Source organism: Plectropomus leopardus, chromosome 24, assembly GCF_008729295.1.
Source record: "Plectropomus leopardus isolate mb chromosome 24, YSFRI_Pleo_2.0, whole genome shotgun sequence".
Classification (NCBI taxonomy): domain Eukaryota; kingdom Metazoa; phylum Chordata; class Actinopteri; order Perciformes; family Serranidae; genus Plectropomus; species Plectropomus leopardus.
Genome location: NC_056486.1, coordinates 8603238 through 8630385, shown reverse-complemented (window position 1 = coordinate 8630385; position 27148 = coordinate 8603238). Strand labels below are relative to the sequence as shown.

Genomic DNA, 27148 nt, shown 5'->3' with positions numbered 1-27148 from the left:
AAACTCGCTGTGCAAAATGCTCGCATAGCATTTGATGTGAACACACCATAAGAGGGAGTGAGAAAGCGCAGCTCATACAGGTGTATCAATACTGCGAAAGTAGGTATCGAAGCGGTTTCAAATATTCAAAATCAATGTGTATTGACAAATCAATCAATTTACAACACTGCTTGGGTTTCACCTTTGCAGTTTGCTGTCCACAAGGGAAGCAGGAAGATTTTGCCATTTTCCCCTTATTTAGGTATTTTTAGGGAGAGAGAGAAATTGCCTGGAAACATCCATTGAAGTCAGTTTAAAGGGACCGTTAACCCCCAAATCAAAAAGAACCATTTTTCCTCTTAACTGTACTGCTATTTATGAATCTTGATAAATACTAGTGCTATTGATCAACGTTAATAATTGTGCTACCGGTTAGGGGAAAAAATGTCTTTTGATGTTTGGGTCAACTGTCTCTTTCAGAGTCTTCTTCAACAACATGTTCAGATTTTAAAGCATTTCTAAGAATTGAGTATATTGTCCATCTGCCACAAGACAATTTTCTTTCAGTTTTTAGGCTGGGGACCTTTGTAGCATGTCACTTCATTGTCTCCCCCCACCTATTTCCAGTCTGTCTACACTGTCCAGTATCAATAAAAGCAAAACCACCATAAACCAATTGGAAATCTGTTGCTTGTACCATCTGTAAGAAACCAGATTTCAATTTATTTTCTTGTCAGGTGGTGAAGACAGTGGGACTACGAGAGGTCTGGTTCTTTGGTCTTCAGTATGTGGACAGCAAAGGTTACATCACTTGGCTCAAACTCAATAAGAAGGTCAGTCTTCCATCAAAACACACTGTTTTCTAATTTACACACTTTTATTGTCTTCTTCCTTTGACTGTCTTTCTGCCTCCTTTTTTAAAGAAAAAATATATATTAGTGCCTTTCTCTTTAGCCTTCCTTCACACATAATCAGTTTGTGTCTTATCTTATTTGACTGGGATTTTCCCAGAAGCTCCGCTCTGGTCTGTCATGTCAGATGTGCTGTTTACCATGCTTCCTCTCTCACTCAGGCCGCCTCACCCTCCAGCTCAGACACCCCGGCTATTAAAGTGTGTCTGTGTGTTTATGAGTATACACGGCAGAAAACCCCCCCTCACACTCTACAAGTGTATGTGTGACAGAGAGGGGTGGAGGGTACAGGAAAATGTGGTGAAAAACTCCCCTTATATTCTGTGACTTTAAGCGGGGCTCCAATAGCAACTATTTTATATTTCTGACCTACAGTAACTAGATTACACAAGTGTTATGTTATGTATATGCTTATTTTTTTCACTTGAATCCAAATTATTATCTTTTTCCTAAAATGTCAGTGCTGTTTGGCTCAGAGCCCTGCAGGCAAACTTCTCCCAGCAGCCATCAAACATGATCACTAAACAAAAGTATGAAATTCGGCTCCATAATAGCTGTTAGGTTTATAGACAAAACAGCCGTCTTCTGCAAGTCATTTTTCCCCCTCCTATACAGTGGCATCCCACTGCATTTTACATTGCATAAATTAGCTTAGCTGATAGCAGACTTTTCCTCTACTCATAGCCCAGCAATTTACGTATAACTTTGTCTTGCTCACCGCTGGTTTAAGTCACTGCATCTCCTGAAAGAACAGCATGGTTGAGTTTCGGCCTGCATGCAAGTTTTTTTTTAGCCTGATATTGTTCAAACTGAGCAGCTGTGTTGCTGTTTGAAACAAATGTGTTATATTTAGGAAGATTTTTTTTTTGGCAGTGAGCTCTTTAGCAGAAATGTTTTGTAACTGTGTTTTTTTCTTTAGTGCAAAGTAAATATAATTTGTTCTCTCAGCATTAGGTTGTGCTGTTAATGTGCTAAGTGGCTAAATAGCAACTTGAATCCATCCTGTTGTTCCTCGAGTTTCTCTTTTGAAAAATGAAAACAGACTACCTCTGCCTGCTGGTATGGAGAGTTATTTCCTTTCACATAGGTGCAAAGTATATGTGCTACTTGGCCGTTGGCTTTAGTCTTTGTGGTATGTTGAAGTGCAACGTTAGCAATGCAACACCCGTCACTCAATTAGTTTGGTGTGTCTGGACTTTAACACACACGTCACACTTTTTACACAGATGTTAATTCGGTGCTGTTAATACCTCCACTGCCGACAAGACAACTCTGTCCCCCTGTTTGTGATTGTACCTTTTTATACAGAACAGAGAAACGGAATAACGGTGCAACCTGTCCCTCATTGAACAAACTGTGTAAGAGGGACTGAAGTTATGAGCTGCCAGTTGGATTATGATGTTGTCTCTATTGTCCAGGTGACCCAGCAGGATGTGAAGAAAGAGAACCCCCTGCAGTTTAAGTTCAGAGCCAAATTCTTCCCTGAGGACGTCTCAGAGGAGCTAATCCAGGAGATTACCCAGAGACTTTTCTTCCTGCAGGTAACAAGTCAAGTTATCATCCAAATGTAGTGCAAACATTGGGGGGACGTTTGGGGGAAAAGCAGTGTTGAATACATTAAATCAGTTTCATTTGTTAACTCGTCACTCCCTCCTGCTCCACCAGGTGAAGGAGGCCATCCTGAATGATGAAAACTACTGTCCTCCAGAGACAGCTGTGCTGCTGGCATCATACTCTGTCCAGGCTAAGTATGGAGACTACAACAAAGATGTCCACAAGCCTGGGTACCTTACCCATGACAGACTGCTGCCTCAAAGGTAATCATACATACAGTATGTTACATCTTAAATGGCTCTGCTGTTCAGATTCTGATTCAGACAACTTTATTAACCCCAGAGGGGCAATTCAGTGGGGCTGTACCCGACTCAGAATCACTCCAGTCAAATCAGATTCTGTAGTTCAATACGAATATTCAGGGGCTTGTTTTTTTGTTGTTTTTTTCCATATAAAGTTTTACAGCTCTGCGGGACGTTCAGTGGGACAGCATGCATTCATGTGATTTAGTAAACAAGCTTACAGAGCTAACAATATATTGCAATTCCTCAGCTTTTTTTTTTTGCTGACACTAAATATCAAACAAAAGTCAGAACCTGTGACATTTTAAGTTGCCATGTAAACTGTTAATTTTGTAATACAGTTTACATGGCAACACACCAGTTAACAAAAGCATTTAGGGCAGCTGAAGTGTTTTCATACACAGTCCAGACTGTTGAAACCTGAAATGTGCTTGTTCAGTGTTCCTCCGGATTCTTAAAACATCTTAAAAAGTATTTAATTCAAGAATCTAAAAATAAAGTCTTAATTGGTATTAAAATGACTTAAAGTAATCTTGCAAAAGTCTTAAAAACGCTCAGACATGCGAAGGAGGACTTTATGAATTGTTTTCTCTAACGTTGTGTTGTAAAATCTCAAAGAATTGTAACATCTTTTTTTTGCGGTATTTGTTAAATAATTTCAGAAATTCCACTTTTTAAACTCATCATCCGAGCAGTTGAGCTTCGCATGCACATTGAAAAACACAATTTGTGTTTCACTCCAAAAAAAAGTGTTGTGTTTTTTTTTTTAATTTAAAAATTTGATTCCGATAATCAAACTGTTTCACTGGATTAAAAAAAAGTATTATTTATGTCATAACAAACATTTGTACAAAATTGTCTTCTTCTCAGTTTAAAAAATGTATATTAAAAAAAAGTCTTAAACTTCATTCCAAATGGCATGCAAAGCCTTTAAAATCTTAAATCTAACGTGGTTTAAGCTGCAGGAACCCTGCTGGTTCCTTGCTTGAATTTTCAATGATTTCCTTTGGAGGAAGCAATTATATGCTGTTCAACATCCCCTCAGGTGAAGTCACTGTTTTTATGTTTGTGTACACAGAGTCCTGGAGCAGCACAAGCTGACCAAAGAGCAATGGGAGGACAGGATACAGACTTGGCACGAGGAACACAGAGGAATGCTCAGGTATGTGTCACGTTTTTCCCCGAAACCCACTGACAGAGATAAAGAAAACTTTAGTCTGAGTGTACATGTTTCGGCTTGTTCCTGTGTTATGTGTGGACGTCATTGTCTGTGCAGTTACTTATTGTAGAGGGCTGAACAATGCCAAAAGTTACCACAGTTTAGGTGTGATTGTTGACCTAAATTTATTGAATGTGTGTTTTGATTGTATTGTTTTGTGTGCATTTGCTTTAGAAAATGAAAAACAAAATGAACACAGATTACATTCTGTTCTGCTGATATTAATGTGGGCCTTTTCTGACAATAAGACATATATAATAAAATCTTCTAACTCGTGCTTTTCCTTCTCTGACAGAGAGGACTCTATGATGGAATATCTGAAAATCGCCCAGGACCTGGAGATGTACGGTGTCAACTACTTTGAGATCAAAAACAAGAAGGGGACACAGCTGTGGCTGGGTGTGGATGCCCTCGGTCTCAACATCTACGAACATGAAGACAAGTAAAGGACACACACAAACACACACTAACAGATTCAATGAGTTTATTTACGGGATGTGGCCATGGAAAATACGGGATGTCTATTTTTTAAATCAGTGTTTTTTAAATAAATCTTTCAGTGGTCTTAAAATAATAATATATAGAAAGTAGGATTTTAATTATATTTCTAAATTTTGCACTGTAAGATCTGCAAAAATTGGTAAACTTGACCCTTTGAAACCTGGAGCGACATCACCTTCCTTATGCTGCTTCCAGATGCCTTTTGCTAGTATTTGAGCACTTAAACCCTGAACAAATTGTTGCGATTTCTTTCAGAAATGTGGGACAAAAAGCAATGAGCAACTTGATAATAAAAAAATTTAAATCTATGGAAAAATGTCTGGAATAAAAAAAGCTAGGGAAAAAACTTTATTTCTAAAACTCATAAATGACATGTTTGAAATTTTTTACAGAAATATTATCATTTTTAAGCACTTTTTCCAAGTCTTCTTTGCCTTTGTTCGATTCTGTTTTTTCATTTTTGTTTTTGTTTTTTAATTAATTTTTTTAAACTCATTTTCAGGTATGTTTCTTGTACTCTACTGATTTCTTGCAAGTGTTTGAGTCATGTCTTCTATCATTGCTTCCCATGTTTTTGAAAGATATCAAGCATATTTACTCAGGTTTCAAAGGGTTAAAGAAATGTGACTGACTGACCATTTTTTTTCTTTAACCTTTGAAATCTGTGCAAAATAGCCTGATTTCTGTTAAAAACAACGGGAAGTTATGAGTTAAAAAAATTACCTGAAATGCAACAAAAAAGGGTGAAAAAAAACATGTTAATTTTTAAATTAATCATTTTCTTGTCACCTTTTCCTGATTCCTTGCAGATTCTTCAGCATTTCTGTATTGCATTTTTTTATTTTTTAAATCAGACTAGTTAACTCTGCTAATTTCTCACAGAGGCTCGATGCCAGCATGAGATGCACAATGTACCACAAGTTTAGTGGAAACAAAGATATATTTAGAGGTGAAAACTGAGGGAGAGGTGGAGAAAGGAAGACTGTGTATGTCCATTGTAGGAGAGTCTTTCCTGTCCCCTCTTTGTGGAAGAAAGGATAGATTTAATCACAACTCTTGTCGCATTTCCTCTCACTGCTTTCCCCTTCCTGTCTGTTATCTGAGGTCATCAAAACTGCCATCCTCATTCTCTTGTCCAGGTGAGGAAGGGAAAAAATTAGGGATAGTCTCTTTGTCTGTCCTTGGACAGCAACATCCTCATTTTCTCTTCATCCATTTCTTTTCTTTTCTTTTCTTTTCTTTTCTTTTCTTTTCTTTTCTTTTCTTTTCTTTTCTTTTCTTTTCTTTTCTTTTCTTTTCTTTTCTTTTCTTTTCTTTTTATAGTTAGCAAACACTTCCATCATTTTATTTCTTGGCACAGAGTAATATTTTGACTTTCATCCACCTGTTTGTCTTTCCTGTCACTATTCTTAACCACTTGAGTGAAAAATCAAATTGAAGATGCTAACTGTGAGGTCTCCTGATTTGGTTTGTGGTGGTTTGTTCATCTTTGGCACCATCTGCTGGCTGAATGTTATAAAACTCAAACCAACTGTTTGACACTGTTATGCATTAAGGCTGTAAAGTGATTTTCTCCCAGCTTCTTATACTGCTGATTCCTCTTGTTATGCCTTGAAGAAGGTTTCTTTCCAAAAGCTTGCACAGTAAACATGATTTTTGTATGGATTTAAGTGTGCTGATGAGCTGTTTTTTTTTTTTTTTTTACTGTTTATAATGATTCAGCTTCAGCACCTCAGTCTAAGTCCAAATACTGGGTGAGGAGTTTTTTTCCAAGTTACAACCAACAGTATAACAGCCTCTACTGAATATTACAGGGTTCCCATGGTCATGGGAAACCTGGAAAAGTACTGGAATTTGACAATATAATTTCCCAGGCCAGTAAATGGACTTAGTAAAACATTCAAACAGCAAAGTTTTGGAAAAGTTATGGAGTTTTGGTGCTTGTAATGAAGTTAGTAATCACAGTAATTTTTTTTCAATAGTTTACAGAATTGTAGTGCTGCCAAGCCAAAAAACACTGATCAGTACTAGAAAATAATGTGAAAAATTTCTTGTTAAAACTATATTTTCATGTTATGTCCTAAAAACATATCATTGTAATTTTGTTTTCTAACCTTTGTATATATCCACCCTCTACCTACTTCTACCTTCGTTTACAATGTGTTATCACATTTTAACATGAAATATTTTAAGTTATGAGATAAAGGATGTCTTGCTCTAACAAGAAAAGTTTGGCTTTATAGTGTGATAAGTTTGTATGATGTGATAACATAACAATATGACAGTAAAATGTGAAAAACATCTTTTCACGTTATTAGCTGAAACTGATTAGAGTTTTCTTTTTTGTATATTTTTTTTTTTGACGTGACAGCAAAACACTCTTAATAATAATATTGATTAACATTTGGGGAAACATTTACTGTACAGTTCTGTTTTGAACGGTCGTTACATTTTGTTACTGATATTAGCGTGTGAGTGGGACACAAGTAGAAGTGTTTAACCACTTTTCCATTTAATTTTCCAGGTTGACACCAAAGATCGGTTTCCCCTGGAGTGAGATTCGAAATATCTCTTTTAATGACAAGAAGTTTGTCATCAAACCCATTGACAAGAAAGCGCCTGTGAGTCTTGGATTCATTAAAACTTTAAAAGAAAAAGTTTACTTTCTGCTAACGTCTCCTGCTTCATCTCAAATGATACATTTTCTCTTCTCTCTCTTTGTCAAACACGAAGGACTTTGTGTTTTATGCTCCGCGACTCCGCATCAACAAGCGTATCTTGGCGTTGTGTATGGGTAACCACGAGTTGTACATGAGGAGGAGAAAGCCCGATACCATCGAGGTGCAGCAGATGAAGGCTCAGGCCCGGGAGGAGAAGCACCACAAACAGATGGAGAGGTACTGCACAGGGATACTCACAACCATGGCGTCATTTTTTGTTTGTTCTTAAAGTCATAGAAAAGTCATCTGGAAAACAAATTCACATATTACATGTGTCTTTTGGAATGATGCACATGTCTGTCCAAAGTTTGTAGATCATATAGAAATTATTAGGTACTGAACTTAAATGTTTTGTATTTTTTCTGTTTGAAATGTTTGAAGTTATGGGTCAGGCATCTCCAAAGTCCATTCGGGGGGCTTTTTGTAGCCTCAGGCAGTAAAGATCCGTCTGTGGCTTGTCGTTTGGAGTGTCTTCTATGTGACCCACAAAAAAATATTGGGCAATCAAGCAAGTTAACTTTGCATTTTTTCTGTATCTCACTACGGCAGGACAGTCATACAGTTTGTAGACATGCACCAAGTAGGAACCCTGCAGCAGGAACTAACATGTTTTCATAAGCAGACTGGAAATGAACGGTTACCTAGCAACATGCATTTCCTGTTAGGTATCAGACAAGGTCACAACAAAGAAGCATAAAGTCAACAGCGAGGGCAGTCACTTCCAGGAGCAGGGGAAAGTTGCATACTTTTTCACACAAAGAAGAAACAGTTGCGTCTGTTTGTGTGTGATTTTATTTAATTTGAATAACACGAAAAAACAGGCGACACCCAAGTTTGGAAACATCTGATGTATAAGGCACTAGATTAGTTTTGCAGAAAGATGTAGATAGATATAAAGATAACGAAATTATTAAGTATTGAATTTTTTAAGCAATCTAGTTTTTGAGCAATATCTTGACTTGTAATATGTGCACTGGGCTAAAATAAGACTTGTTAACCCTTTGAAACTTGGACACATTGGCTTGATTTCGATCAAACTCACGGCAAGAAGGCAATGAGGAACTAAAAACTAAAAAAAAAAAAAAAGACCCAGAAATTAACAAGAAATAAGTAAAAAGTACAGTAAAATTACCTGAATTTGCAAAAACAACAACAAAAAGCAAACAAACAAAAGCAGGAAAGTTGAGAGAATGACAGGGAAATGACCTGAAAAAATGCTTAAAATGTAATTATTGTATGAAATTATTCTAAATACATAGGTATAATAATTCAAACTGTAGTTACTTTTATTTTCTAAATCTGCTTATTTCTGGCAATTTGCTGGACATTTCTCGCCAAGTTGCCTTTTGCCTTTATTTCCCCATATTTTTTTGAAAGAAATCAAACCAATTTGCTCAGTGCTGAAATGTTTATACACATGTGAAAGGCATCTTAATGAAGCACAAGAAAAGTGATGTCAATCCAGGTTTCAAAGGGTTAAGACCTGATACTAAACGTCTAAAGTTAACATTTGCTCATCACTGGCAATGAATTATTAGGAATATCGCCCAGCACTTCTTTGACGTTTGACAACACATTTATATTTTTCCAATCATCTCCACTAGAGTATTTAACCCTTTAAAAACTGGATGGACACCAGTTTTCTTGTGCTACAGTAAGATACCTTTTACAAGCTATTTATAACCCTTTGAAGAAAGTGGGAAAATGTCCAGAAAAAATATATGCATATTTCTTTACGGTTCATTTTATTTTTTCTTTTATTAATTTTTCAGGTAATTTTTTTGTTAATTTTTGGGCCATGTCTTGTTAAGCTTCTCATTGCCTTCTTTCAGGCGAAATAAGAAGAAATGTATTTTACGGCTCCTCCACTAGAGGGCAGTCTTGCCTCTTTTATGCGCACTATCTGAGGCTGAAGGAGAGCTTGAGTGCCTTGCTCAGTTAAAAAAGAACTGAGCCTATGTTCAGAATTGATCCATTTTATTCCTGTGGTCAAAGACAGTTCAAAAATATCAGTAAACTTAAACAACTCTCCCCCAAATTCAATTAGTAGAATGCTAAATCTCAAATTTGTGTTGTTCCAGGGTATAAAGCCTGTAGTGGCTCCATAGACATTAGGCTTGTTTGAGCCGAACTGTGCCTCACCTGGACAGCGGACGAAAGCAGGCGGCCACAGCAGGAGGCAGAGACAAAAAGCTGCGATTAAGGATAAGGATCGGATAGTTTTCAGACTTTTTTCCAGCAGCCTTCAGTTTGTACGGGAAGTCACAGAAGTACCCACATCCTGTTAGATTTCATTCCAATTCATTAAAATCTTATCAGGTCCGTATATCACTTTGTTGACAGTCTTCAACTATTGTGGTTATGACATACTAACCTCGTAGCGTGCCTGGCACCCTCAAACTACATAAACGAAAAATATCAGCCTAATAGTCAAACACACAGCAGCTTTCAGTGCAGATCAGTCAGACATGCTACAGGCAGGGCTTCACATCTGCACACATGTTATTTAAAGAATCCTCACATCCCACTCAGGCTACTGACTACAAGTCTTTGTGCTGTTAAATTGGCCTACTTAAAATAATTAAAACTGTCTAGTGTTAATATACAATATACTCTGTATAGTTCATGAATGTATTTAGTGTCTGAGTGCAAAATGTCACCATCAGCCACAACATGTACTCTGTCAACAGAAAAAAACTTCAAATAAGACAAATAAATTCCAAATCTCAAATTCAACAAAAATAAAACAATTATATGGAGTGTCATATTGCTGAGTCAACCTCTAAACTGATGAGCTGAGAGCCAGGTGTTTCCCATCATGCCCTGGGCCGTGTAGGCGATTTTGGGAGATTATCACCATACAGCATGTATTGCACGTTGATTGCCGGTGATCAGTTCTGTGCAGGAATGGCTCGGCTTGAACAAGCCTAATGAATGCTGAAAGATGTTATAGATGACACTGAGAGCAGACGGGGGAATATTCTGAGTATATGAATACATTTTCAGTCTCATAACTGAGAACACTGCAGCAGAATAAAGTTCATTTATGTATTTAAAAAAAGGAAACAACCCTTCTGTGGGTCCATAGAAACAGTCTCACATTCACTGTCTGTGGAGCAGCTCCAGACTTTATACCCGTCTTCCTTCTCTGGATCCTGGCTTTGAGAGCGAGTGTTCATAAGTATTGGTTAACCTTTCTTTGGCCATGGAAATAACATACTGGAATTCTTGACTTAGGTATCGCTCCCCTTCAAAGGTGCTGCAGCTTTTATTCAGCTCAGGATAAGACTGCTTCATTTGCTGCATGTCTCTGTATATGTTTTTGTGATACAGTAAAACTGAAGTTTCGCCCTCCTAAAAACTTAAGTATAATGAAATATGTAATAACAAAACTTCTCAGGGCTCAGCTGGAGAATGAGAAGAAGAAGCGAGAGTATGCAGAGAAAGAGAAGGAGAGGATAGAGCGCGAGAAAGAGGAGCTCATGGAGAGGCTGAGACAGATTGAAGAGCAGACGATGAAAGCTCAGAAAGGTACCCACTTTCCTTTTTTTATCCATCCATCTGTTCACTGCCACCCTCGTCTCCCTTCCTTATGTCTGTCAATTTAAAGAATTTCTCCCGAGCTGCGAGTCAAGGCAAATCATGTCTATTTATCATGCTCGCATTATCTCCAGGCTGCCCACAGTCGTAGAAAACCTGGAAAGGTCATGGAATTTCACAATCACATTTTCCATGCCTGGAGAAGTCATGGAACTGTGTTGTGTGTCATGTATTGAATTACTTAAATGTAACATAACGTTAAAATTATTTTCTGTAGCTTAACATAGCTTTAATATGTGTCAACATGTGACAGCTTTTAGATTGTTTTTGTTTTAGTTGTTCATCATGTATGTTTCTTGATTTTCTCCCTGCATTCAGTCTCTCCCTTCATGTCTGCCCACTAGGCATGTCAAATGACTTTTAAGCACTTTGGGCTTTATTTTACCGCTGACTTCTAAAATAAACAAAACCCTATACCCTCCAAACCCTTTTAAAAATTATTGTTGAACTTAAAAAAAAAAATCTTCTTTTTTTCCCCCCTTTTTGAGTCTTGGTGATTTTTACAGGTTTAAGAAAGTGTTTGGAAGGCATGTTTCTTTGAAAAAGCTTTTCCGATTTTATTTTATTTTTAAAAAAGTTTTTTTCTTCATAATTTTTCAGTGAAGTTTTATAGAAAGTGTAAATAGATTTTTATTTGTTCTTTTTTCTTCTTCTTTTAAAAGCATGCATTTTTTAATTATTTTTTTAAAGCCAAAATTCCACCATTAACCACAAACTGTAATAACAAAAATTATTATTGGATTTTCAAATTTCTGAACAAATCATGACGAATGCTGAAATTGTGTTTGAATAAAGTATGCATCCTATATGTGTGAAAAAAACTGGGCAAGTGGGGCAAGAAAAAAATACTTTGTGTCCTTGAAAAGTCATGAAAAAGTTTTAGTTTTGTCCATGCCAATGTGTGGGGACCCTGGATCTTTCTTTCATTCCTCTGTTTGTATTTATTCTGAAAAACCTGTAGAGATCATAATAAAATATGACTTTGAAATGCATAGAAGACTAAATTAAAGAAGCCATAATAAAAATGGAACTTGCTTCATGCCTGCCCTTCCACAGAGTTGGAGGAACAGACTCGCGTGGCCATGAAGCTCGAGCAAGAGAGGACGAGAGCGAAGGAGGAAGCAGAGAGGCTGGAGAGAGAAAGGCATATGGCTGAGGAGGCCAAAGCAGAGCTGGCCAAACAGGCTGCAGACCAGCAGAAGAGCCAGGGTGTGTGTGTGTGTGTGTGTGTGTGTGTACGCGCGCGTGTGTGTGTGTGTGTGTGTGTGCGTACGTGTACGTGTACGCAATTACGTTTCTCTCAGCCGACCGTTGTTACAGGCTGGCTTACGTGAATATTTAGAAGTGTGTACAGTATGTTTTACAGCAGGGTCTCTGTTTGATTCCAGGCTGCTGAACTGGCTGAATTTACAGCCAAGATTGCTTTACTGGAAGAAGCCAAACGAAAGAAAGACGATGAGGCAATTGAATGGCAGCACAAGGTACAAGACCCATCTCCCCCAGTACTATATCAGCTAACATGAACATCACATGGTTTTGTACCAGTTATTGCAAGCCAGGCAGCCTGCTGGACCTAAGCATCTTGGATCTTTTTTTGTTTTGTTTTTCATGTATTTTAAACAGGGTCCTTAAAAGGCATTGAATTCAGTAATCTGAAATGAAGGACTTAATTGTATTAAGATGACTTAAATTAAACATTGAAACATCTTAAAAATGATAAAACATGGGAAGAAGGATTTCATGAATCTTTCTTTTCGGGTGTTACGTTGTGTAACCATAAAAGAATTAGTAACATCTATTGTTGTGAAATAATTTAATTCATCATGTCATGAAGGATGCCAAGTGGTGGAATTTCACATGCAGAGTGAGATATTTTCTGCATCTTTCTCTGCAAAGTGTACAGAATTGCAACCCCAAAAAGCAAAGAACCATGCCTTGTATTGTGTATACTCTTACACTGAGGTATGTGCCATACTGGATTTTTTGGCAATATCACATACACAATTATATAACAACTTACATTCTCTGATAACTATGCTGATATCGACAACTTTTTTCTCCACCTAAATTAAGTGATCATAAGTCTCCTCTGTCATGGAATTTACATCATATTATGCACGCTTATCATGATGACGATAGAGACAGAAAAATAAATACTTTTCTGTACTTCATTGTCTAAAATAAGAAAAATACTCCAATGTAATATAATGTATAACTTGTATGGGTGCTTTCACTCAGCCCCTGATGGCACCAGTTATTTCACTGTCACCTCCCTGGTGTGAAACCATCATGTGTCTCTGTCCTCCACTCTCCCTGTCCATGTCCCTCTCTGCAGGCTCTGTCAGCCCAGGAGGACCTGGAGAAGACCAAGGAAGAGCTTAAGACCGCAATGACTGTGGTTTCAGAACCTTCTGGTGGCCAAGCTGAGAACGAGCACGATGAGCAGGATGAGAACCACGCGGAGGCCAGTGCTGAGCTGTCCAACGAGGGCGTCAGCCAGCTCGACCTCCGCAGTGAGGAGGCACGCATCACTGAAGCGCAGAAGAATGAGAGGGTGAAGAAACAGCTGCAGGTAAGAGTCAGAGGAGAAAACCTGAAAGGTTTAATCAAAATTGTTGACATAACACAAAAATACAGTTCCCTCACCCTGGGGACTTATTTTCGTAAGGTCAGAGGAACCTTTACATCAAAGACACAATTAATTTAGAGCCTAAAAATCAAAATCGCACATAGAAATTGATACTCCCATGGAGAGAGCGGTTTAAAACTTTCCTATAGAGATATATTTGTCTTAATATTATTTGTGTGAACAGATCTGCAGGCTCTGGGTTAATGTGAAATCTGGAAGTATAAAATACCTTACACAAATTAAAAAAAATTATAAAACGTGTAACATGATACACGGGTCTTTGTTTAGACTGACGGAAAGTTTATCTTCAATCCAGAAATGTAGAACTGAGATCCACAAACGTCTTTTTGATTCCCAAATAGAAACTGGATTTGCAAACACCTCTTTGAAAGTTTTAAATGTTTGAAAAATATAAATGCTTTTTTTATTTTGTAAATTGTGTGTATTCACAGATATATTTGGGGATTTTGTTTATGTATTGGCAGATTCTTTTATATTTGCAAGATATTTTTGAATTTGGAAATGTTTTGTATTTGTTTAAGATGTTTCATATTCACAGATATTCCATTAACACAGGGATTATCAATCTTTAAAAAAAAAAATATTGAGACAAATATATCTCTGCACTTACCGTAAGAATAAAACACCTCGAGTAAAACTACCTTCCTTATAAAACCAGGTCTATTTCTTTTAACAAAAAATTCTGTTCCTCAGTTTTATTTAACCAAAAGAGATGTGCGTAAAAACAAATAACAACCAAATTATATTATTTTCTAACAGCAGTTTTGTTGCAAAGAAGAAACACCAGCCAAACGATGGCAAATCAGGGTAAGGTGAGCCATACTTCTCTGTCCATTCTCCTCCTGTCTTTAACAGGAGCACATGTTCAGGCTTAGACAGTAGCCTGGCTTTACAGCAGATCTGCTGGTAATTAATCAATCAAAGTTCATCAAATCTTGAAATATCTCTCCTATAGATCAAAGCTGGGCTACTGCATAAGCCAGAATGTGTACTGAAGCTATGGCAAGAAGAATTCAAACAGCAACCATATGGTTTCATTGACATAAAAAATTATAAAAACATATAAAAACAAAAACAGAAATTAACACAGACTATAAGCCTGCCTTGGGCTCCCGATTAATGGAACACCTTGGCCAGATGTACGTGTCCGCTACCCCCTGCTTCAGGGTTTAAAGGAAGTCTAACTATTGCATGTCATTGGAGGACTGTCACGATGGTTGGGATTAGGCAGAAAAGTCAGTTGGCACGCAGTAAGGTGTATAAAAACAAACAGTTGTTAAAGTACAGTTGCGCTCCTTATATTGTGTCATCGTTACTGACTGACGCTGTCCTACGGCGTTTCAGGCACACGCAAGCAGTTTCTTCTGGCCGCGTTGTCAAGTGACACCACTCGTGCATGGTCGCGCCCACTGCCGTCCACCAGCCTATTATAACATGGCCAAAGGTTCTGTCCAGCCGTGTAATCCTCTGATGCGTCTGGGCGTGTTGCATGTGGATGCAGGAAGTGGCTTTTGGTGTCACACCCGTACGCAGAACACAATGACAGAGTGGTGCTTTTTGACGAGTTTGGAATCAGAACGGGTTGGTTAATCAGATGTTAACTAGGGCTGACAGTTTTAACGCGTTAATCTCAATGCAATTTAGGTTCTGAACGTAACGCGTTTGTTTTTTGTTTTTTTAATGAAACGTTAATTACATGCTATTTTGTCTGTTCGACACACCCTCGCCAATCTGTCACAGTGATGGAAAATAACGACACCACTGTGCTTTTGAACGTCTCCTTTCACATCAGAAAACTCCCAGACAGCTCTCTCAACAAGTCAAAAGTAATGTGCACCTTTTGTTAAACGGAATTGAAATATCACTGAAATACTTTGAGTTTGAGCTCCCACCAAGGTGTTGAGCACACGGCTGCAGCTAATAAGACTGATGCCAGCAGGCAGCTGCATCGCCAAAGACGGCAAAGCACTGTCTTTAAGTGCAAATCTCCGCAACTGTGGATTAAACAAAATCAAAGAAGTTAACTACAGCGCTGCTAAATATCAACTAACTGCAGACCAGTCAACTCCATGGAAGACTTGGGTCTAAGTGACGTCCTCAGGTTGGCATATTGTGACCAGTCACGTCTTACCATCGCAGCTACTAAACTGGAACTCCTGAAAAGTGGAATGGTGTTTCACTAATCCTTTGAAAACTGGAGCGATGTTTTTGCTCTCCTGCACTTGTGGCCTGTTTCTTTTTTTTCACATTACTCTGCAAACTCTTTGCCCCTTCATCGCCCCTCTGCTTTACTTTCTTTGTCTTTGCGTCTTTTCCTCATCTTTTTCCTTTCTCCCTCTCATCCTTTCTTCTTTTATCTCTCAGACATTAAGCTCAGAGTTGGCCGAGGCCAGAGACGAAACCAAGAAGACACAGAACGATGTGCTACATGCCGAGAACGTGAAAGCGGGCCGAGACAAATACAAAACGCTGCGCCAGATCCGACAGGGCAACACAAAGCAGCGCATCGACGAGTTTGAGTCCATGTGAGAGCATCACCTCTTTTCCCGAACTTTCCCCTCAGCGGCTGCTCGATTTTCATGGACAACAGATGCTGCCGTCCTTATAGTCCCACCAAGGCAATCTTGAGAAATCACCTTGTCAAACTTTGCCAAAGTCCTGCCCGTCATCTCCACTCTGAAAGTTCCGGATATCTCTCTCATATAGGGCTGCCTACACGCCACTCTGAACAAAATATCATCGCACTGCAGAGGTCACCTGTATCCTTAAGCGCAGGGGAAAAGAGAAACTGTAAAACCAAAATGGAAGCAATTTGATTTTTTATTTTTTTGACAAATAAGGCCATAGAAAGCTATTTTATTTGTTTTTGCTTGACATCTTGTATGCAAAGGTTTAGTATGTCTTCAGTTAAAGATCTCTTTGTTTTCTCCTCTCCCTGTTTTTATGTTGTTTCCCTGCTTTTGTTTGACTCGTTTTATCGATGGTGCCCTTCTTTTTAGTTGTCTGTCCAACAAACGAATGCAGGCTTTACTCTCTATGAAAAAGGGTGGGTGTTTGGGGATAAATTAGGTCAATATTTTCACTCAGCGTCCAATCATCATATCAAAACATTGCACAATAGTTTGCACAGTCTCTGGTAGTCATTAGAGAGCAAAATTTTAAGTTGTTTCACTCTATTTAGTCAATTCACAATGGATGAGGGAAGAAATTGTTAGATTTTGACAAAGTCATTATATAACAAGGATGAAGTTGTAATTTCAAGAAAAAGATGTAATACTATGAGGAATAGTCTTGTAAATTTACACAATTTAAGTTGTAATATTAGAATATTAAAATCGTACATTTACATGAAAAAAATTGCAATAAAGTCAAAGATTAAACTGGAGAGTTTAGTAATATGGTACAATCTCTGGTCCATAATTTCTGCTTTTTATCTAATATTTTCAGCATTGTATCCTTTAATTTTGACCATTTATTCATAACTTTTTTTAATCACTTTTTATACCATCTTATCCAACTCTCCAGTTTTACTCTGTGAAATTGCGACCTAATTCTTATAATCTTATGACTTTATTCTCAGAATCTAAGGTTTTTTTTTCCATTAACATGGCCCTTATCTTCCATGGTAGAATGTTACATTCATATAAAAATACTGCAGTATTTTAATAGTTACCTTTCAGGCTGGAGATCAAGAATAGCAACAAGTAAATGACTCGTAGGGAATAGAGCCATCCAACTTGTCTGATGGCAGGTTTAGATGAACGAATGTAGCGAAGGTAACAAAGGGAAAGTGTTGTTTTACACGCATTGGTCATAGAATAGCATGTAACGAGCTTGTGCCACTGAGCTGTCGCCCTCGAGTTTAAAAGTGTTATGAACATAAGCTAATTGGTAGTTGTGTAGCTTTGTGTGCTTGTGTTTTCCAGTTGCATCCGAGTGTTTCATTCCCAGTCACCATAGATGGTTTTCTCTGCCTACCAGCTCACAGAGGAAGCCAGGCGGTTAAGTGGGCAGACAGAGAAACGGAGAGATGATGTCCACGCTGCTTGTCTGTCTGTCCAAACGTTTTGAGTGTATCTGCGTGAGTGTGTGAAAGTGAATGCAAATGTGTTAAACCTGAGACCTGACTCCTCTCTGGCTGGGGAGCTTATGAAAACATCAGTCCTGGATGCAGGACAAATCTCTACCTCAGTCATGTTAGCAGTGGTGACCGACAGTCAAATACTCGGGGCGCCCCGCCTCTCTCCCTTTCCAAAAAACAAAAAGTAAGGTCATGGTTTTACTCAGTTGCTGTTACAATCTTGGGTGGTACTCCTGGGCAGGCTGCGTGTTGTCAGTTGCTTTGTGGCTCTACATTGGGTTATTGATTTAAATAGAACATTAAAGGGATAGGTCAGATTTTTTGAAGTGCATACATCACATACAGTTTGGAGAAGCAGGCTGGAGTCCAATTCAGAGGCTAAGCAATGCACTGCTGTGGATGGGGGCCAGCAACAAAACATATTGTAGCCACCTATAAAAAGTTCCACCTAAGTGGAAAAAATTTTCAGATCCTTAAGGAGCCCCTGTCTGTAGCTCCTTAAGGATCTTTTTTCAATTTTACAAATATAAGGCCTGAAAAGTAATTAATTTGTCCAAAAATCAGTCTTGTATCTGGTTAATAATTATCTTGAAAAGGTCTTAAAAAGCATTAGATTTAGGTGTCTGAGACCTGTGGACACCCTCACTCACCAACAGTCGTGAAAAATGTGGAAAAGTCATTGAACAAGTAAAAATCTTTGAAAGTTTTAGAAAAATCATTGAAATGTGTTGTCTTTTTTCTATCCTTTTTTTGCAATTTTTTTTGAAAACTTAAGCATGTATTTTTTTTTAAGAAAACAAGGTTTGGAAGGCATGTTTTCTTTAAAAAGTGTTGGTCTTTCAAATCTGTCCTACATTAAAGGCATGAAAAGCCCCCCCTCCCAAAAAAGTGTTGGTGATTTTTTTTCTTTAAAAAAAGTAATACATTGTTGAATTTTTTTCTTTAACAAATTTTGAAATGCATGTTTTCTCTACAAATCACCAAAATGACGTCATTTATCATATCTAGAATCTGTAAAAGACAGAAATTATTATTATTATTATTATTATTATTATTGTATCGGAACAAGCTGTCTGATGGAAAGCAGTGAAAATACTCCCAATACAGCGTACACTTTAACTGATTAATTTTTTTTAGGTGGCTAAAATGTTTTGTAGCCAGCCCCCATCCACAGCAGTATAATGCACAGCTTTCATATCAGTCTCCAGACTGCCTGTCTAAACTGGGGGCTCGCAGACTGAAATCTGCTGTATGTAACACACTGATTTTGGATGACTGCCCCATGCAACCACACTTCCAACTCCAAACTATTCCTTTAAAGGTCTATGTAAATCATACTGCCCAGGTGAGATCTAGGTTGGGTTTAGTGTTTTTTCTTACGTTAGTTTCACACAGTGTTCTCGTTATGTTCCAGATGTTTTGGCTCATTCTCATTATTGTCCTGAAAAAAAAACCCAAACAATGATGAAGTTGATATGAATAATGTGTATATCAGAGTTTAGTTGTACTGTGTGGTATACAGATCATTTCTTGAAGAGGTGAGGCTGTTTTGACATTTCTGGACAGGGTCTTATTTTGGTGGTGACAGACTTAGACCTGCAGAGCCTGGACTTAAAATCTCATTTAAAATAAGTCTCTCCTGTAAAATTGTAAATTGCCTCCAATGTTTGTCGAACTTGTTGTAGAACTTTGTCTACTCTGTTTCAGTTTTACTTTGAGGAGACAGTTTGCAAATCTGCAATGGATTCATGGGACTGAGAGACTTGTGAATGCTTTATTAGTCAATGTGAAGAGACCTTGCTCTTGTGCAAATCTCTCCAGACTCAAATGGAGAGCAGGCCAATTTCTTCCCCTAAAAATCTCATAAATTCTCATCAGACAACAAACTGACTCCATCGGCTGTTGGGTGGAAAATATTAACAGGGTGCATTTTTGAAATGAGTGAGCATAAAGTTTTCCTTTTTTTTATATTAACAATATGATGAAAATGTTTATGGTATTATTTGTTACTTCTTTCGTGACAGCTGGTGTGGGTTCATATGGTTTTTTTTTTGGGTTTTTTTTTAAACAGTCCAAGTTTAAAAGTTAAAGCACTTCTATGAAACAAGACACTGAAGCCTGCCTTTTGTGTTAACTTCACAGTGTCCATTGTTAGTGTTGTGTTTGCCATAGCAGGTGAAAAAATGATCCTGTGCTTCCAACTCAATTTTGTATTGTGTTAAAAGACCCTAAACCAGACGTGCGCATCGCTATACTAGACAGCTTCATTGGAGGGGAAAACTCTAGCTGATACATCCACACTATAAAACCCCACACATTCAGGCTGTAAGGCTTTAGTTAGACACCGTTTTTCTTCTCAGCAGAATGTTATCGGCCTGCCTGTCCCCTCCAGTGAAGACAGTGTCTGTGATGATGCCTGCTCTGGTACCAGCTGTCACGTTTGGTCGTTTGTTTTTTTCCTTATGTTCATGTTAGTTTTCTTTACGATAGAAGGCACGGATGGATTGCAGTCCAGTTCATTGGTTCACAAATAAAAGTTTTAAATTTTGGTCTTGGGTTTCGACCCATTTGTGTCTCTTGATGTTTCAGATGGTGCTTTGTGTTGCGTGCATTAAGGCTTTTTTTTCCCTTCATTTCACTATTTTTACATTCAAAGTTCTTACTTTTGTTCCTCCTTTATTGGATGTGAACAGAACTTGATGATGAACTGCTGGATGTCTCAGAGTTTAATCAGAATAGCTCCAAAAGTAAGTCATTACCAATTTCCCTTTTGATTAATTGTAGCTTTTTTTTCTTTTAAAATTTTTAGCCAGTCTTGTGCATTTATAGTATGTTTGTGTAAGAAAAACTGCATAATATACTATGCAATTAAATGTTTTATAAAAAATGTTATCAAGTGTGTCCCCCTTTTAAAAAAAAGTACAATATATATTATAGTGTGGCTTAAAAAATTAAGAAATGTCATAGTATAATATGCTATAAGAAATGTTATAGTATGGTGTGAAATATTTCATTAAAAAAAGTCATAGTGTAGTATATAGCAAAAAAATGTCACAGTATAGTATGGCTTAAAAAGTCTTAAAAAATACTGTAGTATGGTATATTGTAAAAAAAGAGTTCAGTAATGTGATATATTACGGTTTAAAATATTTCATCTAAAACTTAATAGTATAGTATAGCATAAAAACATTAAAATAGATTAGAAAAGTATAAAAGTAATAATGTCAGTATAGTATGGCTTTAGAAGAATAGTATGATGAAAAAAAATTGTATGGTAATTGTATGGCCATAAAATGTTTAATTAAAGAACTTCATAGAATACTATGCCATGAAATATTTCATACCATACTTTGTGTTAATGAAAGGCCATAGTGTAGTATGTTGCAAAAAAACCCCTCATTGTATAGTATGTTACTAAATGTTATAGTATAGTATGCCTTAAAAAATCATTAAAAATTTTACAGTATGGCTTAAAATATCATTAAAAATGTCAGTATAGTATGGCTTAAATGCTCATTAAATATGCTATGATATAGCTTGGCTCTAAAGAATTATTAAAAATGTCATAGTTTAGTACGTCACAAAATATGTCATTGTATAGGATGTTGCAAAAAAATAAATATGCCATAAAAGTTTCATAAAGATCTTCATTGTATAGTACATTTTAAAGGGTTATAACATGATGATTTTTGAAGAAGTAAAATTTTTCTTCAGAGAAGATGGAAAGTCTGCATCATCACACGTAAAATATGTGCAGAATTAAAAATGCAAATATTTCAGAATAAAACAATTTCAACAGGTTAAAGCTCTGAGTATTTAGTGTGTACCTCACATGTCTTAAACTCTCTTGGGCAGACAATATGAAATTAACAATACTAATCGTCTGGTATATTTACATCAGGCTGTATTTAGGACATGTCTAAAGCTCAGTATCGATTATTTGAGCTTCCCTTTTGTTATGTTGTATGGCTGATCTTTATTCCTTTTTTTGTTGAGCATTTCATACACAATTTGTGAAAGTTAAACTCACTGAAAACTGGCCAACTCTGTACAAATTTCCAAAATCCAAAGTTTTGATTTTATTCAGTACTACTAAGAAATATATAAGTATGATTATTATAACCTTTCTTGACCTGTAAATTTAAAATTTAGGTAATGAATGACTGTATGTAATATGTGTATGATTTTTTTTTCTGTGAACTGCTTTGGAAATAAAATATTTTTGTTCATGCTAATAAAGCTATTTGAATTTGGAACAAATTATACTCCCATACAGCAGGTGGCGGTGTTCACCTGGTGAGCACTTTTTACGATGATCTGCGATCCACAAATAAACACAGAAGAAGAAGAGAGACCGTCCTCCTCAGTCAACACTGCTGTAATGAGCTGGAGACAGAAATAAACGTGGACTATAATATATATATATTTAGTGAAAGTTTATTTTAAGAGCAGCTATGGATATCGCGCTGTACCTGATAGCAGCTGCTATCCTCATTGTCCTCATTGTGTTTGCGGTGAAAGTGCGAAGCAGAACACAGGAAGGTAAGGAGCCTCGGAGCTAATGCTAACTGTTAGCATTAACCAGCTGTTGATTGTAATGTTGATGTTTTCAATACGGTGTCATATTTTTGACAGTGTAATAAATACTTAAGTAGTCAAATGAAACAAGCTTTAATTTTCTCCACTGTAGTTACTTTTTTGCCGTTTTAGGCAACGTCAGCAAACAGCTGTCAAACTGTGATAAACTACGGAGTCCGCGGTGGGCCAGATGAACCTGATTTATTAAAACTCTAACTAACACTAAAACATTTTGACACTAAAGTAATTCAGTCTTGTTTGATGATAATCTGCCTCTTTGCTTATATTGCCAAGACATTCAACTGTATATTTGTTGGTTGAATTGGTTGTACAGCGAGTAAATACAAATTAAACTGCACAAATGACAATGTACCATTGCTGGGATGAAACTAAGTACATTACTCAAGTACTTTACTTAAGTATGAATTTAAGGTACTTGTCTTTAACTTGAGTATGTTCTTTTCATGTCAGTATATACTGACATACTTTTTACTTCACTTCATTCATCTGACAGCTTTAGTTACTTAACAATTGAAGATTTTTGCTTAACAAACATAAGAGTTTCTAAAACATGATGTTTTATTATAAATTAGACAACAAAAGAGTTCTTAAAATTACAGCTGCAACAGCTGTTGATTTATCAATTGGTTGATTCACAGAAAATGTATTGCTAATTATTTAGATAAACATTTAAGTCATTTTTTAAAATAATTTTGATTGTTGGGGTGTTTTTTCCTAAAATAATTTTGAGTTTGGAGTGTTTTTTCTGTCTTTCTAAAAAATAGTTTGTTTTTTTTTTCGTTTTTTTTCTAAAACATTTTTTAAAATAAATTTTTTTTCTAGTTTTTTTTTTTTTTGAAGACAACATGCTTTGCAAACTGGGTTGCACCAGTTGCAGTAACTAACCTTAGATTGACAAATGCCTTTTTTATGTGACAGTAGTACTTTTTTCCTTTTTTTTATATTTGATATTTTTGCTGTCTTAGCGTTATGCAATGTGTTTTGCATAGACAGTGCGATGACATGTTGTGTTTTCGCTCCATTCTCAGCTGATGAGGAGCACCAGAGGGATGTTATCCGAGCAGCAGGGCCCCCACAGCGAGCAGCAGAGGAGCGAGGAGCCGGCATGCCTCGCAGGAGGAGGAACCTGGCCTCGGTGATGGCTAACAGGCGACCACAGAGAGAAGCTGTAGAACAAGGTAAACGCTGTCAGTTAGAGCGTTGGTTACCTTTATAATGCAGCTGTTCATGCAGAGGAATGAAAACATGTAATCACGTGAACTTAAACACGTGTGAACATACCTCCCATCTCAACATATGCAAGTCTTGTGATACATGTAATGTGTGGTGTGAACAGGGTTCCCACAGTCATAGAAAACCCCTGAAAAAGTCATGAAATTTCACATTCACAGTTTTCAGGCCTGGAAAAGTCATGGAATTAGTAAAAAAAAAATCAAAAGTTTTGGGAAAATCATTGAAATGTGTTGTGTGTAATAAATGACATTAATTTAGCATTATGGTTAATTTCTTTTCTGTAGCCGACAATGTAACATAGTTTTAATGTGTGTTGACGTGTGACAGTGTTTTGGTTGTTTTTGATTATATGTTCATCAAAAATGTCTTCATTTTTTTCCCTGTGGTCTGTCTCTCCCTTCATGTATGCCCACTAGGCATGTCAAATAATTTTTGTAAGCACTTTGGTACTTTTTGCTGCTGTTGTTTTTTTTTTTTTCACTAAAAAGGACCCCCAGCTTTTTTGCCTTTTTTTATTTCTTTTCTTTTTTCTTATTTGTTTCCAGAGGAGGAACATGTGGAGGAAGAAGACGTGGAGCAGCAGAGCTTCCAGCCGCAAGCAAAAGTTGGAGCAAAGAAGCAGAGGAAGCTGGAGGAGAAACAGGCCAAGAAAGCCCAGCGAGAGGTGAGGGCTCTATACTGCACACTGATTGAATGCATTAATATTTTTTATTTCGGTTACAAACATCATGACAAACAAAGATTTTTTCACACAAATTTTGTTAGACAAAAAACAAAAAAGGAATAGGCTGAATTCAAGGCTTTTTTTGCCTATTCTATGTTAACTAAAGGATAACCCAGAATTAAAACAGTACCATAAAAAGAAGAAAATTACATGAATTATTTAAAAAAACAACAACTTTTAACTATAATCCTCAACTATTTTACACTGCTATCAGTCCTGAGTTATTTTACACTGGGTTTGGTGATGGCGATTTTTGTTTAAACAAAAAGTCTTACTCGTAAAAATAAAAAGATCTATCTCTGCTTGGATCCTTTTCTATAATATCGGAGAGTTTAAAATATTGTGTTTAAAAATATTGAAGTTACCCTTTGAATATTTAGTTACAAGATCACCATAGAAACTCCCCTGTGAATTGGCCAGAGTTAAGTTTGCAGTATTGTATGTATTGTGTTGTGTCATATTTTCAGGCTGAGATGGAGGAGAGGGAGGAGAGGAAGAGGATGCAGGAGCTCAGAGAGCAGGAGAGACGCCAGGAGGACGAGAGAGAACGAAAGCTGGAACAGAAACAGGTGACACTCTGTCCGTCCAACAGCACTGTCTCTCACTATGTGTTCAAACGAGGAGATACTAGATCTCTGTGCTGGTGTTTTTTCAGGAGGAGGAGGCGCGTCGAGCCAAAGAGGAGCAAGAAAAACGGGAGGAAGAGGAATACTTACGACTCAAAGCCTCCTTCATCATAGAGGACCAGGGAGAGGAGGAGCAGCTTACAGAGGACCAGGTCTCCAATCTCCTCAGCTCATGTTGACATTTCATGTTCTCTCTCTTTTGTCTTTAATATATTTAAAACAAGTGTTTGTGTTCTTGACTTTCAGTCTCGCAACCTGCTGCAAGACTTCATCAACTACATCGAGGTGAGAGCTGACAGACTCTTCAGACTCCGGCCGGTGACAAGTATCTGTATATAGTCTATCATACAGCACTGGGTCCAGATTTCTCCTCAGTCATTATTTCAAGAGAGCTTACCACATATTCAGTTTTATTTCACAAACTGTCAATAACACATGGGCTTAAAACAGAATTAAATAAAATATATTGCAAGATTAAAGTGCAATTAGTGAAGACCAGGGGGGTTCTATGATTGGACATTTAGGGTGTAGCCTGGACCTCTGTAGGGAAAAAAAGGGTAAAAAAAAATTTGGGGGGATTTTAAAAGAAGTGGGCTTTTTTTCCCTTTTGGATCACGACCCACCAGTTTGGAACCACTGTTTTACTGTGTCTCCTCTGTCCCCCAGACCTCTAAGGTGGTTCTCCTTGAGGACTTGGCTTCTCATTTTGGGATGAGGACACAGGACGCGATTGCCAGACTGCAGGACTTGTTAGCTGACGGCTCCCTCACAGGTGAGTGTTACGTGGGCAGGTGTGTATGAAGCTGCTCAGTGACTCTTCTCTTCACTCTTTGCATCTCTGAAGTTTGAAATGAACTGTGACTGCCTTTTTCATCTGACAGGGTTCCCACAGATCCTTAAAAAGTGTTAAATTCATTCATCAGTTCATCTGAAAATAAGGCCTTAATTGTGGGTGTTTTTTTTTTTCCTTTGTGTGTTTTATTGGGTTTTTGTTTTTTCAATTTTGCTGCTATTTTTTAGTGCTTAGGATTTTTACTTTTTTCTAACAATAATTTTGAGTTATTGGGGTGTTTTTTTTCTACTTTTTAAAAAAATGTATTTGTTTTACAAATTTGAGTTGTGTTTTTTTCTGTTTATTTTTGATTTTTTCTGCATTTGGTACCTATATGTTTAATACTTTAGGTACTTTTTCCTGAATATAATTTTACTTCAGTAAAATTTCAATGCAGGACTTTAAATTGTAACAGAATATTCTTACAATGTGGTATTAGTACTATTAATGAAGTAAAACATCTGAATACCTCTCCCACCACTATGTTATATGTTTTGTGCAGGAGTGATCGATGACAGAGGGAAGTTTATCTCCATCACTCCAGAGGAGCTGGACTCAGTGGCTAACTTCATGAGACAGAGAGGCAGAGTGTCCATCACAGAGCTGGCTCAGGCCAGTAACTCTCTCATCAACCTGATGCCTGAAAGCCGCAGCACCGCCTGATGGACACCGTCTACTGCAGGACACCTGAATGACACCCTTCATGAGACCGCTGATGTGGAATATAATCTGTGGGATGATTGCACCCCCGGCCAGTGAAGAGCACATACTGGACTGTGATCTGCTAAGTGATGTCAGGTGATGTTATTATCTGCTGTGCTTTATCGTGACATCCTGGCTCAGTGGACTTTATTCACCAGTAGGTGTCACACTTATACAGATTAGGACATGTGCCTGATTCACCTAAAATTTGAACATTCAGTAACTGCTGAGTATGATATTAAATTAACAAGCCTACCAACATGAAAAACTGTGCAACTAAGCATTGGAAAAAAGTAAAAATGTAAAATTTGGGGAAAGAAATACATTTAAGATTAACATTTTTGTCAGATCTTTTTTGCGTTTGGTCTTGTTTGCTGTGACATGATGGTTATGGTGATCGTTTCCTGTAAAAATTGCCAAACATATGGAGAAAAAAAAAAAAACATGACTTCCAAAACAGTTTTCTTTAAAAATAATTTTTAAGGGAAAAAAAAAGAATTGCCTTTTTATTTCGTTTTTCTATAAAAATTGCATGAATTTGAAAGTTAAAGAAATGCCAAAATGTTAGGTTTCTATAAAATCACCAAAAAACATAAAGAAAAAGAAATTGTCAAAAAATTTTAAAGGAAAAAAAAACTTTAAAAAAAACCCCTCCACCAATCACAAGTAAAATACATACAAAATACTTCCAGTTAAAGTTGTATGCTCCTTCCCTAAAGCCAAAAATATTTGAAAAATGATTTAACATGCCTTGTGGGCATACATGAAAGGAGAGACAGAACTCAGTGAGAAAATCAAGAACCTTTCATGATGAAAAAACTTTCAATTATTTTTATTAGATCCATTACTTTTCCAGGCCTCTAAAATGTGACTGTGGAATTCCATGACTTTCCAGGTTTTTCATGACTGTGGGTA

At 37.1% G+C, this 27148-nt stretch overlaps 2 protein-coding genes across 2 annotated transcripts in view; both read left to right on the top strand.

Moving 5' to 3' along the window:
- LOC121962647 (radixin-like) overlaps positions 1-18253 on the top strand; it is a 35074-nt gene extending 16821 nt beyond the window's left edge. The window contains exons 4-15 of the mRNA XM_042512876.1: positions 717-812; positions 2309-2431; positions 2556-2707; positions 3825-3908; positions 4261-4407; positions 6991-7087; positions 7200-7363; positions 10587-10717; positions 11843-12003; positions 12175-12267; positions 13122-13358; positions 15801-18253. Of these exons, the coding sequence (XP_042368810.1) occupies positions 717-812; positions 2309-2431; positions 2556-2707; positions 3825-3908; positions 4261-4407; positions 6991-7087; positions 7200-7363; positions 10587-10717; positions 11843-12003; positions 12175-12267; positions 13122-13358; positions 15801-15965 (1650 nt within the window). The 3' untranslated portion in view covers positions 15966-18253. The remainder of the gene's footprint in view (positions 1-716; positions 813-2308; positions 2432-2555; positions 2708-3824; positions 3909-4260; positions 4408-6990; positions 7088-7199; positions 7364-10586; positions 10718-11842; positions 12004-12174; positions 12268-13121; positions 13359-15800) is intronic.
- Positions 18254-21864: 3611 nt separating this feature from the next.
- Positions 21865-26569, top strand: LOC121962887 (DDRGK domain-containing protein 1-like). Its single transcript, XM_042513209.1, has 8 exons — positions 21865-22059; positions 23145-23294; positions 23895-24013; positions 24541-24642; positions 24729-24851; positions 24946-24984; positions 25366-25471; positions 26034-26569. Exons 1-8 carry the CDS (start codon positions 21972-21974, stop codon positions 26192-26194), a joined length of 888 nt encoding a protein of 295 aa, XP_042369143.1. The 5' UTR covers positions 21865-21971; the 3' UTR covers positions 26195-26569.
- Positions 26570-27148: the final 579 nt, after the last annotated feature.

Excerpts from the sequence above, each read along its gene's own strand:
- LOC121962887 (XM_042513209.1), top strand. The coding sequence starts at position 21,972 with ATGGATATCGCGCTGTACCTGATAGCAGCTGCTATCCTCATTGTCCTC. Across the intron at positions 24,014-24,540 it reads CCAAGAAAGCCCAGCGAGAG|GCTGAGATGGAGGAGAGGGA; the intron begins GTGAGGGCTCTA and ends TCATATTTTCAG. Across the intron at positions 24,852-24,945 it reads AGCAGCTTACAGAGGACCAG|TCTCGCAACCTGCTGCAAGA; the intron begins GTCTCCAATCTC and ends CTTGACTTTCAG.